Source organism: Tympanuchus pallidicinctus, unplaced genomic scaffold (genome assembly GCF_026119805.1).
Source record: "Tympanuchus pallidicinctus isolate F22 unplaced genomic scaffold, pur_lepc_1.0 scaffold12, whole genome shotgun sequence".
In the NCBI taxonomy this organism is placed as follows: Eukaryota; Metazoa; Chordata; class Aves; order Galliformes; family Phasianidae; genus Tympanuchus; species Tympanuchus pallidicinctus.
Window position 1 is genome coordinate 7,599,456 of NW_026294637.1, and position 16,467 is coordinate 7,615,922.

Sequence of the window (16,467 nt, forward strand, 5' to 3'; positions counted from 1 at the left end):
ATGGAATGAAGCGCTCATGTTTGACTTGATCTGTATTTGTCTGACAGTGTTTGCAGTGGTGTTTGTTTCACTGTACAGAAATTTTTGGCAAAAAATTTAATTTGGGTTTGCTCTGATATAGTGCACTGGCAGGACAGCGTTTGTGTGTGCTTGTTGGCCAGTAGTTGGCAAAGAATAACTAGGAGCATCTGATGCAGTAATAATTCAAGTAATTTATTGCACGGTTTTAGACTGATTGCACTTTGCCAGACCATACACAAATCTTAACCCGTGTTACATAACCAAACAATGCAAATAATAAGCCTGATGTTATTGTATGAGAAAAACCTATGGCAAACCCTGTTTGACACTGCTGTGGGGACGTGCTGTCTTTACCCACAAGTTCCCCATCAGCTGATGCCGTGGAAGTCTTTGGAGGCTACTGGATTTTATTGGGGAGCTGAAGTGCAGAGTCTCTTTACAGCATGGTCTCTGCTGGGAGCTGGGTTAGCACAGTGTGCTTTCACAGGGCTTGCTCAAACAGTGCCAGAAAACAGCAACTTCTCCCATTGTTAGCCCACCCCAGGTGAACCTGGATGGGGCCAGCGGTGGTGATGCCCATGAGAATGCTAAGTGTGCATTGTTCCTGTACAGAACAGTGCCAGTGAATGAGCTCCTCCGGGATGCCTGTCTGCAGCCATTCCTCCCTTCTGGCTCCAGAGGAGTGAATTAAAATCCTCCAGAGGAGTGAATTAAAAGGGCAGCACGGCGCAGAGCCGGCACAGCTCCCTCCATCCTGGGCGTATAGTCTCTCCAACCCTGCGTGAGCTAGAGCTGCTTGAGAGGGCTTTTCCATCCCTATCGCATGGATGGGGCTCTGAAGTGCACTCCTGAGTTTTCTTCTTAAGAAGCAGAAGGCAGGGGGAGGAATAAGGCATGTGGGAACGGACTTTGCTTCCATCGGGTGGAAGGAAAACAGAGCTCGGGGTGCATGTCCATCAGCATTTCTTAATGTGTGGGCATTGAGATGTATCTGTGAGCGTGAGAGAAAACAACAACGGAGCCCCATCTCCATGCATTCCATGTTTCGTGCAGTGCACCCTGCCTGCCTTGTTTTATTGTATCTGGCGCAGGGAAGACAGGCTGCAAGATTTATGAGCTGAAGCTAATAGTAAAACAGCATATTACAGCCTCTGTATTAATGTTCTCCCACACTGAAGTAGCTCTCTCTTCCTGGGGGAACTGATGTGAGGATTTCATCTATTTGTGGTTGAGGTGATAGTGCTATAGGGTGGCCCGGTAGTCAACAACAGCGATAGAACAAAAGCAAACCAAAGGGAGAGGGAAATGATGACTCTGGTAACCACATCCATGTGTGAGCTCTGGGAAATGGGGAGAGCAAATGTCAGAGGCACTGAGAGCAGGGAATGAAATGAGGGAGGGCATCACGGAGGAGGATAACACAAACTGACTGCCAGCAGCTCCTATCTGGGCTTCTGCAAGGCACCTTTCTACTGCCAGAGGTGGGACTTGGAGTTCCATGTTGGGATTGGTGTACTCCAAAGCAGTGGGGCAGAGTTTGGGCTGAAGCTGTCATGCCCCAGCGCTGGGTTGCGCCACCAGAAAAGAGAACAGCACATTCTCCTTGCGATGGAGGCTGCCATACTCTTGGTCTGTGCCCCCAGAGCCTGCGAGATCTTTGTGGTAAGATGAGAGCTCTGCTCGCTGCTCTTGGTGCAGGGCAAGAAGGCATTGATTTGCGGTGAGCCTGGAGCTCATTTGTGCACAGTCAGAGCCAGAGCCCATCGACTGCCCGTGCAATATGATGCTGCACAGTCCACGCTGCGATATAATTGTGCTATTAGGGCTGCAGATGTTGGGGCTGAGGAAGCTAAGTCCAAGTAACTCTCCTGGAGTTAATAGAAGAAAATCATTAAGGATGGAGTGTTAAGTGGCTCGTTTGATCAGAGGCTGTCTTGCTGAGGATGAATAAGCTGCATCCTGTCCCTGTGCCTGGTGGTCAGCTTTGTGTCTCTGGAGGATAAAGTTGGTCTGGGGGTGCTGAATGTGAAGATAGGGCAGGAGGACTTGGGTGGAATTGAGGCCATGTGAGCACCCCTCTGTGCTGGTATGCTTGCTGTGGGTGCTTTCATTCTCTTTGCTGCCTTTGACTGGTTCATGACTCTATGCCCTCTCTGAAAGTTCTTCCTGTTCTTATTTTGGAGCTTTCCATTTATGTGCCATGTCCAGGTCTATTCTGGTCCTGCTTTGAGATGTGATGAATGAACATGGCCCCAGTGCTGGGGATGTGGCAGCTCCTATGATGACTTGCCAGGAGGCTGCTGCCTCTGTCACAGGCATAACAAGAGACAGGAGACCATAGCGTGCCACTAAAAGCCTGGGCACCAGGTTTGCCTGGAAACAAGATTTGGAGGCTGTCATATATAGTCCTTCTGGGGTATTGCATCTTATTTTATTCTCACAGCATGAATCTGTTGTGTATTCTACTGGCAGAGTTTCTGATGCTCTGACACAGGAGTGCTCCCACTTCCATGGCCAGTCTGAAGCTCAATGAACCTTTTACACCTGAGCGTGTCCCCACTGGAGAGGTGCTTGTGAACAGCCAAAGAGTGAAGGGGTAATAATTCCACCTCCCAGCTAGCTTGCTTCTCCTCAAGACCTGTGTCTAATTTTGCAACCTGCCTTTTCCATTCCCAACTCCCAGAGATCAGTCTCAGTTGTGCAAATTGGCCAAATCCCACCTCCACAGGATCAGTTCTCTCAACAACCCCTGTTTCAAAGCCTCTGTCACTTCTTTGTTCCCGTGCTGCCTTATTAGCTGACTTACCAGCACCTTGCTGGTGCTGGTCCAGCTAAGCAGTGTGAGACCTGGAATTATGTAGAGGCTTCCTCTGAACCCTACTGAAGGTGTCGACACTCAGCACTTTGAAAAGCAGGCAGCGCCTAAGTTGTAGGACAAGAAGTAATGGCTTTAAGTTGCCATTAAGTTGCCGGGGGAGGTTCAGGTTGAGTGTTAGGAGAAGTTTCTTCTCAGAAAGGGTGGTGAGGCACAGGCTACACGGGGAGGTGGTGGAGTCACTGCCTATGGAGGTGTTCAAGAACTGTGGGGACGTGGCACTGAGAGATGTGGTCAGTGGGCATGGTGGGGGTGGACTGATGGTTGGGCTGGGTGATCTTAGAATCATTAAGGTTGGAAAATACCACTATGATTCTGTATACTGGATTCATGAAGTTTAGTTACCTGGCAGGAAGTTGAAATCTCTGATGGGAAGAGTGCTGTAAGAATGGCTTTGTGCAAAATCGAAAATTTTGAGAAACTCTACTTGGCTTCTTTTCATTGGCATGAGAAAAGACGGTGTGCTGGGAAATACAGGGGAAAAATGGGTTAATGACTTTAAGAAGTATTTTATTGCAAAATGACTACTTGTGTATTTCAGCAGGAGGGCAAATGGGGAAAAAGCAGGCCTCTGGCAGATTGGTGCAGGCAGAGCAAAGTGTACATCAGGCTGTGAAAATGCATGTCCAGGTGTGGATTTGGTGAGAAGCTGTGAAGCTCCAGAAGGGAGGAGATGTTTGCTTTTGCTTGTATTCAGCTCTGAGGTGGCAAAACGTCAGACTGCCACAATTTCCACAAATGGCAGATTTATAGCATGCTGAAAATTGAGTTGCTGCACTGGTCCCCTGGTTGCTGGCCCCACATGTCAAGTTAATTCTGGGAGCACTTGGTGGCTTCGGTGGCGGATTAGAGCAGCTTGGACTTGGCTAGGATGCTTCATTTCCTAATGGTGACAAGTCAGAGAGATGCAAAGGCAGGGTGATAAAGAGGCTGTGCACAAGCACATTCAGTTGATAAAGAGGAAAAGGGTACAACCATCCTCCTGCAGCTTTCAGCATTACTTTCTGCAGCTGAGCGCTGAGCAATATAACATTTTTGCTCTCCTGTCAGTTAGCAGAAGAGCTGTGCTGCTGTGCATAATACGGGAGCTTTAAAAGCAAACATGCTTGCAGCGGAGGTGCCTGAAAATCCCTGTAGCCATTGGTTTCCGAGTGTGGTGTTTACTATCACAGGGACACATTGATGCTGTTGCTACTCAGCTCCTGATCGTAGGCAGCAGGAAGATGCTTCTGAAATAAAAAGGCAAATCTGCATGGAGATTTCCTCGCAGGCAACTGCTTTTTTTTTCTTCTTTTTTCTTTTTTTTTTTTCCCCCTGTGGAAGGTGCTGCTGTGGTGTTGGCTGTGAAAGCTGTTGTACGCTGGCTTCTGACACTGATAGCAATCAGCAGTGTAACATCAGGTCAAGATGAAAGGCCATAGCACAGAGAGTTCAGTGTTTCTGCTCAGTGCTCAGGAATTCTGATATTTTTGGATGGGGGGTGACTTTTTAAAGGAGTAGTAAGGAACCTTGCAAGCCTAACCTGTGCTTTGTCATTCAGATAGACATTCTACACTTGGTGTGGATAGAGATGCCCTTTTTCAGGGACATCTAAGGGTGGGAATGAATGGGGGGAAATACCACAGCTTTTGGGGAAGGAGAAATATTTGTGTCATTCCTATGAGTAAGAATAACAAGTGACCAGGCATAGGAATTGACAGATTACAGCATACTGTGACCTGCGTAGACCAGTGAATTGCTAGCATCCTTTCCAGATCCATAACAGCCAGAGGTTGGTTCCCACTCCCAAAGCACGGTTTCACAACCTTCCCAACGCACTGCTCACAATAGCTGTGCTTGCTTCAGTTATTCCTGTTACTCACAGAAACGTGCAGCCTTTTCTCCCCACCTCTGCCCTGTCTCTTCAGGCTGGTGAATGGAGCTGCATTGCCCAGCTTTCTCTGGGATCATATCACTGAAGAGGATGTGCTCTGTCCTTGATATTTCTCAGCCTTCAGATGCTCCCTGATTGGCAGGCAGCCCTCTAGCATCTGCTGGATTGGTTTCAAGATTGTGAGATTTTTTTTTTCCTTAACTCTTTCTATTCTTCTCTCAATAGCAAGCAGGTTGTCACAGTACATCTGCCATGAGTTCAGCCCCTGCAAAGCTCCTACTGTTTATTCGCTTGCTCATTTTGGCAGATACTGACACAAATGAGCCTCCTTGGATGAAATCCTGCTTCCATTTAAGCATTATTGACTTCATTGATGCTAGGATTACAGCCTTGGAGGTTGGAAACTTGAGGCTGGGTTATAAAACCGATCCCTTGATTGCATGACGAGAGTCAGGTCCCATCTGTGGCTGAATTACAAGGTCCTGGGCATTATCTATGGGTGACTTACAATCTTTTCTGTTTGCTGTTGTGTGTTGCTGTAGAAGTGGAACACAGTTTCCAGTTAAATGACAAAATACGCTTAAACTATGGAGTCCAACCAGGAAACCTCACTCTTTCTGGTGAAGATCTTGGAGGAGCTGGACACAAAGCAGAATACTGTTTCTTACCAGGATCTCTGCAAGTCACTCTGTGCAAGGTTTGATCTGTCCCAGCTGGCCAAACTCCGTAGCGTGCTGTTTTACACTGCTTGCCTGGATCCTAATTTCCCAGCAACTTTATTCAAAGACAAAATGCGATGCACTGTAAACAATCAGCAATCAAAGAAAATCATGGTGGCAGCAGATATAGTAACGATATTCAACCTCATACAAATGAACGGGGGAGTGGCCAAGGAGAAACTTCCAGTTGCAAGGCAGAAAGTGAAGAAGAAGGAGTCCTTTGAGTCATGTAGGTCTGACACAGAGATCTGCAACATGGCAGAGTGCGTGCCCAACTGTGAGCTGAGTGAGCAGGACTTCAGCCAGGGCTTTGCAGTCAGAAGGTCTTCAAAATGCAGGAAGATGGACTGCAAAGACTGCCAGCAGTTTGTTCCCTCATCAGAGCCCAACTTCTTGCTTGGAGTTAACAAGGAGATGAAGGGCCGGGCTGCATCTCTGGACAGGCTGCAGGCTCTGGCATCCTATTCCATTGCCACGTCTCCACCGTGTGAGATGCAGAGCACGTACTTCCCCATGAACATTGAAAATGAATCTATTTCAGACCAAGACTCTTTGCCTATAAGCACAGGCCTGAAAGAAACTTTCATTTCAAACGATGAGCCATTTGTGATGCAGTCGTGTGTCCAGAAAAGAAATATATTCAAAGAAGATTTTCATAATCTGATTACAATATCTCCCAACTTAATACCATCCAACAAAAAGCCAGAAGATGGACACAGAGAGCCTCAGAACAGAAAAGAAAGCTCTAAGCAGACTTTTTTCAACCACAGCTTTGAAATGCCATACAGCAGCCAGTACTTGAATCCAGTTTATTCTCCTATACCAGATAAAAGACGAGTGAAGCACGAGAGCTTAGATGATCTTCAAGCTTCAACATATTTCGGCCCAACGACTATTCTTGGGCCCCAGGACACCAAAAAGTGGACTGGAAAGCCAACCAAACAAACTGCCTGGCCAGCTAAAAGCTGGAGTTTAAATACTGAGGAGGTACCTGACTTTGAACGATCATTTTTTAATAGAAAGCAGTCAGAAGAGAAGCCACGGTACCAGAGCTCAAACAACCCATCTCCAAACTTCCCTTCAGCTGACAGACATCAGTCCTACCTAAATCCGAAGGATCAGCAACCCATTATGCAGACAAACTACGCTGTGAAACAAAATGGACACAAACCCAAGGAAATTCCTTCCATTCTAGATGTGGAAAAGCACGAGCCAGTCAAAAAGTTTAAGGACAAAAGCATTAATTGCACTTCTGTTCAAATCTTAAGTATTGACAGAACCATGAGTGTTGGGACACAAACGGAGCAGCAAGTCCTGGACCATAAGAAATGTAAGGATTTGTGTGCACCTGGCCAAGCCAAGTATGCAGAGCGGCACTCTCTTAAGCACTCAGATGATGACTCTGAAATAGTGAGTGATGATATCAGTGACATTTTCCGGTTTTTGGATGACATGAGTATCAGTGGGTCCACAGGAGTGATGCAGTCTTCGTGCTACAATAGCACTGGTTCCTTGTCTCAGATGCATAAATCAGACTGTGACAGCTCACCTGAGCACAATCTGACTAAAATCTCCAACGGGAGTGCCTGCAACAAATTAGATAAAGTGGTCCGGGCAGATATCAGTAACGTGGATGATGAACTGAAAACAAGTGTCTGCAAATTAGTTTTGAGGATTGGCGAAATAGAGAAGAAACTTGAATCGCTCTCAGGCGTCCGAGAAGAAATCTCCCAGGTCCTGGGAAAATTAAGCAAGTTGGATCAAAAAATTCAGCAGCCAGAGAAGGTCAGCGTGCAAATAGATCTCAACTCACTGACAAGCGATGCCGCGTCAGATGAAAGTAATTCCCCCCAGATATTTCAGTGCCACAACACTCCTCATGGGAGCAAATTAGAGAACAATCCTGAATGGTGCTGTTCAGACGCCAGCGGAAGTAACAGCGAGAGTCTTCGAGTAAAGGCCTTAAAAAAAAGCTTATTTACTAGGAGGTCATCAAGATCATTAACAGAGGAAAATAGTGCAACTGAATCCAAAATAGCAAGCATTTCAAACTCTCCTCGAGACTGGAGAGCCATTACTTACACCAACAAAGTTGGCATCACAGACGAGGAAATGAAAGATAGAGATGGAGGAGAAAACAAGGACTGGCACAGGAAATCTAAAGAGGTAATTTCAACCTTAGCTCCCATAATAAACACTTAAAAATAATCTAGTTATGAATGTTTTCCACAGTCACCACGAGTCTCAGGATATGGCAATTCTTTGCCCTGCCATGTTATTCCTATCCTTATTGTTATCGTAATTGAGTGATTTTGTGCCTACATATTTTGTGCTGAGCAGCTGCAATATGGTCAAGTTATTCCTAAAAGCACTTCGCTCTTTTGAAAAGAGAGAGGAGTAATTTGGGTGAAGTCTTTGAAAGAAGATGATGTTCATCATCGTCATGTAAGGAGGCCAGGTAATTAACTTGGTGAAAAGAGCATGAGGAAAATTGTTACAGTCTGAAATTCTCCAGAGGTTGGTTTAAAAAGATGGTTTGAAATTGCATGGCGATGGCTATTATCAGAGAAGCATATTTAAAACGCAAAAAAATATATTCATGGTTTTGAATCCCTCAGGAAAAGAATCTTTGCATGTGCACCATGAGATGCAAACTGTAGTTACGTGTCTGACCGTCACAGCCATTTACAAGTGTCTTGAACCCTCCTCTGTCTTGTTTTCGTCAGTCAGAGGATCTCTGACCATCTATCCCAACCACTGCCCACTGCTGCCTTCACAGATAACATGCCTATTGTGGCTGTCCTTGCACAGATATAGGGTTGCTGCTCAGCTACAACTGCGTACTATGTGGGCAATTGTTTCAGTTTCAAGGAAGTAGAGGCTGGTAGAGGGCACTGGGGATCCTACAGCTCCATTGTCTACCAAGAACACAAGATGGCCTTGCTGTGACTCCTTAAGATGGGGATAGAGGGCAAAGAATGATTGAGGAAAGAGAGGGTGACGTTTGATGGGGCAAGTCCAAAGGGATGAACAAGAAGCCATGAACCATGGGTTATTAGCAGATTGCAGAAGGGGAAGAGGGTTACCCTTAGTAAGCACAACTCACAGCATTTCTATACATTCATCTGCCCAGAATGAAATGCTGATTTTGAAAGTCCCTTCCTTGCTTCTGTGGTAGAGTATGGATCACGTTGGATTGGTTCAACGGGTGGTATGGTGTCAAGGGGAGAGTATTCCAGGACATCTTCCTGACAAGATTTGCTCTGGAAACACAAATCTGGAAGCTTGCGTGGGGCTCATAGCTTTACCAGGTCAGCTAGGATTTTCTGCATGTCAGGGCTATTTTCAGAATAGTTTTATAGCCTGCAAACAGTACAAAACCTAAATTTCCTCTTTGCATCTTCTTTGTGTTCATGCTGTGGAGAGCCAAGTCTGTAAAATACTTCTTTGATCTGGTTGTGAGAAGAGGGTGGGCAAAAAAGATTAAGGACAACCAAAGCCTTTGTTCTAACTGGTACTTCTTTTATTGTGACCTATAAGCAATATCTTTTGGTGAGTCTGAAAGGAATATCTCTATCCTCTGTGTTTAACTCCCTCATAGTCCTGTTTCTTTTCTCAAATTCTTTTGAACCCTATTGCAGGCAGACAGGCAATACGAAATCCCACAGCCACATAGGCTCCCCAAACAGCCAAAAGATGCTTTCTTGATTGAACAAGTCTTTAGTCCTCATCCTTACCCTGCATCACTCAAGTCACACATGAAAAGCAACCCGCTCTACACAGATATGAGGTTGACAGAACTGGCTGAAGTGAAACGTGCCCAGCCGTCGTGGACCATAGAAGAATACACGAGGAATTCAGGGGATAAAGGCAAGATTGCAGCATTGGATCTACAAGTGAGTCCCTTTTTTTTTTGTTAATGTGAATGGCTTGTTTGTGACTGGATATTACTAGAGTATGCATTTAAGAAGGGATTTGGATAGCTCAGAAAGGAGCTATTTAGTGTTGAGCCACTAGTCTGGCTGATCCCTATCCATCCTGGCTAAGAACAAAGAAAAATGTGGATGTTTGATTGCTGAATGATGATCCTTGCCAGGTTGGTGCTCCCTCTTATTCTGTAATGGAGAAATGTCTGGTAGGCCAGTGCAATATCTGTAGCTCTAACAAAGAAGACGGGGATAACGGGGTGCAGAGATGAACTGCTCATAGCAAGTCAGTGGGGAGAATCTAGCATTGTTGCTTTTTCTTTTATCCTCATTCTGTCTGAATTGTTCACAGAAAATTTGTGTTAATGCTTTTTCCACTTTGGAAACATGAAGCAAGATATTTGTAGGAGACATTCAATACTGTAACTCCTTCTGAAACACATCGCTGTTATGGCATTGAAGAGGCTGTTGGAACAACAAGCTCGCATGAAGAGCAGATCAGTTAATGTGTCTTGCTCACATTTTAGTTCAGTTTGCAAGTGTGTGTGCCTTTGTGCTAATTCTTCCAATAGTCACTGCTTGCCTGATTTTGGTTCATACTGCTGAGTGCCAACTGAGTTTGTTCATTTTAAACTATATTGTGTATTGTGTTCCCTGATCAAATGATGCACTCCCGACCACTAATGGGCCAAACCAGAGGTAGTCCCAAGCCACTTCCCTCCTTCAAAGTCAGAAGGGGAGATCCAGGGTCTTTACTGCTCTTCTGCTGATCTGCTCCTACCAGGTTGTACAACTTGTTAATGCAGGCATAGCCATATAGCTTAAAAAGAATAACAAAAAACAGCAGAGTGGGTTAGTGAAAGACAAACCCAATTTGGGGTTTAATTTTTCCCAAATCACTGTATATTTGAAGCTGCTGTAAGAAGGGTCAGTCTGGATGGGGCTCTGAGTACCTGATCAGCTTAGGTGTCCCTGTTTATTGCAGGGGATTTGGACGAGATGACCTTTAAAGGTCCCCTCCAATTCACACTATTCTATGATTCTATATGGCAGCAGGTAGAGCCAGCAGGGGACTGGTGCTGACCTCAGGCATTCTGGGCTGCTTGCAGATGTATGCATGCCCCAGAGCCGAGCAAGCTGCCTTGGTTAGCTGCTGGGCTGGCAGTGTTAGAAGCACACTGACCTACAGCCCAGGGCTGATCAGCAGTGCATGCAGTCACCCCCACAGTGCTATAGTGCAACTTGCATAAATGATCGCAAGGAATTTGGGCACAGCATATTTACTTCCAGGCTCAGCTCTCGTGAGCACCCTTATCCTCACCAAGCTTTGCTCCTTGCAGTGGCTGAAATGCACTCAGAGAGAAATTGAACAGCACAGGGACCTCAGCTGTGTGCTGCTCTCTGGGATTTAAAAGCATCAAGGGGTTTACCAAATTCCTTCCCTTGTCATTGCAGCCCATGTGCTATAGTAGGAAGAGGTTGCAAGCAGTTCCTCTGCAGCAAAACAGCCCTTATCTGCTGAGCAGAGGCAACTGGGGAGGTGATATTTGGAAGCATAACTCCCCTGGGAGAAGTGTTCTCCATCTGGTCCTTGTAGGACTGCTTTCTTCCATGTAAGCAGCTCTGCACGACTGTGAGCAAACCAGAGAAAGCAGCTTAGTGCCATCATTTATCTTTAGGATAAAGGTGATAAAACTTTACAAGTTTGATTCTCTCCCCCCAAAAGGACTGTAGGAATTGCATCTACTCCACAAACCTCACGTCTAGACTTCATAATAGAGCTTACTGACAGACTTAAAGAACAGACGCAGACTGATGAGTGGGTTTTCCTCAGTGATTAATTTTATTAGAACTGAAAGTAAATACATTATGCTTTAATGAACATTCCTACATCTGGCAATGAAATGGGAAAGGAAGCTGACTAACAGTAATGGGCCTTTTTAATAATGCATCTTCCTTCTGAAGTAGTTAAAAGGTCAATATCAATGCAGAGGGGTCTGAAAGTATAATTCCCTTGAAGCATAGCACGGCTGTCCTTGGTTTTGTTTATGCAGTTGTTTGCTCATTTAAAATTTCTCCTGATCTTCCTTTAAAGCAGAAATTGCAAAATTGCATTTGAGTCAAAGGCATGGGGTCCAGGTGAGATCCCAGTGCTTTGTCCTGTGTATAAGGAGGCACTGTCAGGATGAATGGTGCAGCATGAAGGCTCAGCTGATGGTCTCTGCTTCAGCTGTCATAGAGATCTCCGTTAAACGATCATGAAACTGCTGCTTAATTGTTTATTTCTGAGGTGGCTATACAATACTGCCATGGAATGCTTCTTTGCATAAAGCAAATAGTGCTTCCAGGCAAAGGAAGGTTTCAGCCAGCAGCTCATGGCCACAAATCTCAATGAGCCAATTATAGGCTTACCCAAATCCTTCTCAAGTCTGCTGGAGTTTCTTTGTGCTGGCTCCAGTGAGCTTTGCATTGGGCCCATTATGGCGCTGTGTTAGGGTATTCTCACTGGGAGATTTCTATGGGGAATCTTCCTTATTTTTTAGAGAAATGGCCTTTTGGAAACTCGGATACAGGAGACAGCTTTAAGGAAAAGTTGTCATTTTTTAATTTTTTTTTTTCCTCTCCTTTTTCACACTTTTGCTTTCTTTTCTTCTACTAAATACAATACAATGCCTGCTGTTTGGGTTTTCCATTTTTCCCTGTTTTCCCTTGGAGAAAGGATGGAAGGAAAAAAAAACAAAAACAACCACAAGCAAGGTGGAAATGTAAAGCTCAAAGAGCTCAAAAATTGTAATGAATAAAAAAAAAAAAACAGGAAGAAAAAACCATAAGAAATAAAACACTCAAAAACCCCCAATGTCTTGAGTAGGCCTGTGTGGAGCCAGAAGTTGGACTCAGTGATTCGTACGGGTCCCGTACAACTTGGGGTATCCTATGGTCCCATGGTTAAAAGCTAGGGTTAGCTTCATAAAATGTCAGTTGTAAGGAATGTGTGTGAGGAACCCTTCCTACCAGCTGGGCTTTAATAATTTAGAAAGCAGTGACAGCCCGGTCGCTGACATCTCTGCTGCCAAGGAGATTAAAGAGATCTTATTTAAATGCCACCCAAGATGATGACGTTTCCAGCATATCAGAAGTATGTTGGGTATTTTGCAGCAGAACAATACCATTGAGGGAGTTTATTTGTTGCAGTATTTTGTTGCCTCTTCCTTCCGTCTTACGGAAGTGGGATTGGGAGAAATGCAGTTGGAGGGATGCACGGAGCAGCCATAGCTCACTTCATCCTGACAGCAGCTGGGAGGCGTACTGGCTTTGCTTGCTTTATTGGTGACAGATCCCAGGCACTTAACAACTGTTTCCTTTTAATTTTTAGACTCAAGAATCTTTAAACCCGAACAACTTAGAGTACTGGATGGAAGACATTTATACTCCTGGCTACGATTCCTTGTTAAAGCGCAAAGAAGCCGAGTTCAGAAGAGCAAAGGTGTGCAAGATAGCTGCCCTGATAGCAGCGGCCGCTTGTACGGTGATCCTGGTCATTGTAGTTCCCATTTGTACAATGAAATCCTGAACCACGGACAGAGCCGTGACTGCAGCTGGGCGCATCTCAGAGAGCTCACTCCCTGTTTCAAGCAGCCGGTGGCAAAACTGTAGAGGAATCTGCTAAGGAGGAACGTTCTGAGGATATCCTGATGGAGAGTGCTGCAAACGCAGACAAAACGTGAAATGATGAGAGAGAAGGTTTTTTGAGAAGTGTTATTTTAAATAAAGGTCCGTGTGCGTGGCAGAGCTGATGGGAACTCGGTTCCATTTTTATGCATTTTTAGAAGTGCAATATTTTTTTTCCTAAAGAGACAATATAATGTTTTCCAGAGACTGATGAGAATCCAGAAAAAGGGTGAGGTTTGTCTGAGCTATGTTGCATTCGGTGGAGGTGTGAGTACCTGCAGGAAGCACTGTATAGAAGGGAATGTTGTATATGCATTACATCGGGGAGCTGCAAATGTCTTAAAGCTCTACAATGTAGAAAACTCTGAATGTATTGTATTTATTTTATAGTATTTATGCATATCATGATCATTTGATTGAAAGCAGACTGTGTAGCCATGAACAGAGTTCATTTCTATGTTCAGATTAAAAAGGGCTCTTTATATTTGGTCTTGCCCTAAGACCCACTGTCATCACTGAGTACTTAGATAAGTGCAATGTGCTGCAGACCAAAAAGATTATGTTCTAAAGCAATCAAAAGAGGTTTCAGTTGCTTCTGTTGAATAACATTTGCATAGAGCTGGCAAACATGCCTTGCCGAAAGGGTATTCTTTACCTCTGCAGACAGTGGAATTGTCTCAATTTCACTCCTGCCAGCAAGCAAAGCTGGCAAATCCAAGCAACACTCTGCTGAAGTTCTTGCAAATGTAATCTGAACAGTTATGATTTTGTCACAAAGTCTTTGTGCCTTTTTTTAGACTGTGGATTAAATAGAACGGTTTAATTTTGCTATTTTAAGCCCATAACATAAATCATGGCATAATGGGTACTAATGGAGCTTCTTTTCCCGCAAGCCTTCTATACAGTTCAGATTGCTCTTCAAATTGCAGGGCTGGTGGTTACTGAGCACTTATATTAAGGGCACAGTTTTTCAGCGCTGGTGGAAACTTGCTGTTAATGCAATGCATTCAGCGCAGGGAGCCCTTCTGCTTCCCTAGTGCTAATGTGCTTAAGAATGATGGTTGACTCTACTGGGCAGCAAGAAGTCTGTAACCCCATGAGAAACATCCATTTAATGCTCTATCCCAAATGCACGTAGCAGGTTAAAAGGAATTCTCAAGCTATGACAGAAACTCCCTGTCATGCAGTGTGTAAGTAAATACCCAGACAGTATTTCTCTTCTGCCACAGATAGATGGGAAAAAATATCTAAAAAAAGTATTTTCAAGAATTAACGTGATCTTGCTGGTCTTCTGAGAGAAATGAGATCCTCTCAGTAAATGCTTTTTACGGAAGGTAATTTGGCTCCTTCACAGCCATGTAGCAGCTGTGAGAGCGTCCCCTGCCCGTCCCTCTCTGGGTGGATGGGATGCACAGCCTACACCAAAACCTGCACCTCCTGGTGCAATCCTGACCCAAATCCTGTGGTTTTTTTTTCCCCATTTCTATACTAAGATTTCTCTTTCCTTCCAGGTGCTGCAGGATGGAGTCACAGTAGACAGGGAATAATTCACACCATCTATTTTGGGCTCCCCTAAGGCCTTCTATCACCATGTGATTCAGAGCACCTATGTTTAGGAGCTCAGCTTCCATACGTAGTAAATATAGACAGGTAGAGTAACCCCCAGGGATGTTTCAGAACTGCCAGCAAGATGTCTAATTTTAGACATGTGAATACTCTCCGCAGAGCCATTGCTCTGCGTTTTACCTTATGCACAATTTATGTTGATTGTAGATGTAGAAATCTCACTGGTTCCAGGTAGAGACAGGAAGTCCTAATGTTATTCGTTGGCATCAAGGAATTTTTGCATTAGGGACATCAAATATCCTGAGGATCTGGGAGGAGATTGAGTCATGAAGCTAAGAGCTCAGCATCCCAAGTACCCCTAATTTACTGAAACGCTTTTGCCCATCCTCCCATTGAACAGAGGCAAGCCATCCCATTGTAGCAGCATGCCAGCACATGGTTTGGCACAAATCCCTAATTTGAGCTCCGTTTGGCTCTCGCAGTGTCTGGGAAGCATCTCAGCAGTGCTAGGAGCCCATGGGCAGTGGGGAAGGCAGGGCCCGGCTCCACCTCCATGCTCCACAGATACCTCCAGGAGCCACCACTTTGCCTTCCCTTGTAGAAAATGGGCATCCCTAGGCTTCCCCTATGGAAAATGGGCATTCCAAGTCTTCCCATTGAGTTCCTCATCTTTGCTTAAAATAGATAAGGGTGGTGCAGTGGTGGCTGCTGCTGCTGCCAGAGGAGAGCGGCCCAGGAAGGAGGGACCCTTCAGCCCTGTGCAGAATGTATAAAACAAGGGGAGGTCCTACAATAGAAACCTGTGAGAATATTGTGGTTGACCTTGTGAACCAGTTATCAACTCATATATGCTGTATACTACATGATAGACTTTTGTATTTAAAAAGAAAAATAAACTAAAGCTATAGGTACATTGTAATCCTTGGTGTGATTGAAAAAAAAAAAAGTGTCTTAGATTGTATTATTTAATTAAAATTATGATGAACATATTGAACTGTTTTTCGTATTTATGCCTTATAAACTTGATATATTACACGTGATAAAATGCAACTGCAAGAATTACAAAATGAAATAAATAGTATTCTGGGGGCGAATCCTGTTTACTTTTCCTACAACAGGAGAGCTGCAGAAATCAGCTCCATAAGTCATATGTGTAGAAGTGCAAGAACAGAATCTGTCCCCAAATGACTTTTTAGGATTTTTTTTTTTTAATGGGGCTTTGGTTAATGTACAATGTAATGATTTTATTTTATAAAGTAACTGTACAATGTTGCCTTTCGGTTCATTTAAATATAATACCAAATAAACTTGAAAATTACAGTGTCCCAAGTTTTAATGAAGCAGTTACAGTAATTTATTATCCCATTGCTTTTCCTCTTTTTCTTTTCCAGGGACATCAAGATAGCCATGGGATGTGAGCATCGCAGTGTTAGATAACTAAGCACTCCATCTAGTTCTTGGCGGAATTGCTAATGGATTTCTCACTTGTGAAATAATAAGATGGCAGAAGATAATGAAAAATGAGTTTGTTGGGTTTCTTTAAAAATCTCCTTTGCATTACAATGTCTGAGCTTTTGGGAGATTAGCTCTTGACACTAATCATAATATTTCATTTTGTAGGTTATTTCATGACTGAATTATGCCGTATCAACTGTTCTAACAAGGTCATGACTAATATTTTGGAGTCTATTTCCTTTATGCGTTTGTGCAACCGCTGTTCCTTTTATGTCAGTGCAACAGATAACTATGTATAGTCACCTATCAGCAGGAGATTCATTTGCTTAGGATCTCCATCGGAATTTAATGTGTTGCTTTTGA

The 16,467-nt window shown here is 44.2% G+C and overlaps 1 protein-coding gene across 2 annotated transcripts in view; it reads left to right on the plus strand.

Moving 5' to 3' along the window:
- The window catches only part of MINAR1 (membrane integral NOTCH2 associated receptor 1), a 50,905-nt gene extending 34,920 nt beyond the window's left edge, over nucleotides 1–15,985 (plus strand). For both annotated transcript variants that reach the window (XM_052672156.1, XM_052672154.1), the window contains exons 2-4: nucleotides 5,312–7,654; nucleotides 9,130–9,384; nucleotides 12,788–15,985. In XM_052672156.1, coding sequence (XP_052528116.1) covers nucleotides 5,357–7,654; nucleotides 9,130–9,384; nucleotides 12,788–12,985 — 2,751 coding nt within the window. In that variant the 5' untranslated portion in view covers nucleotides 5,312–5,356 and the 3' untranslated portion in view covers nucleotides 12,986–15,985. The remainder of the gene's footprint in view (nucleotides 1–5,311; nucleotides 7,655–9,129; nucleotides 9,385–12,787) is intronic.
- Nucleotides 15,986–16,467: the final 482 nt, after the last annotated feature.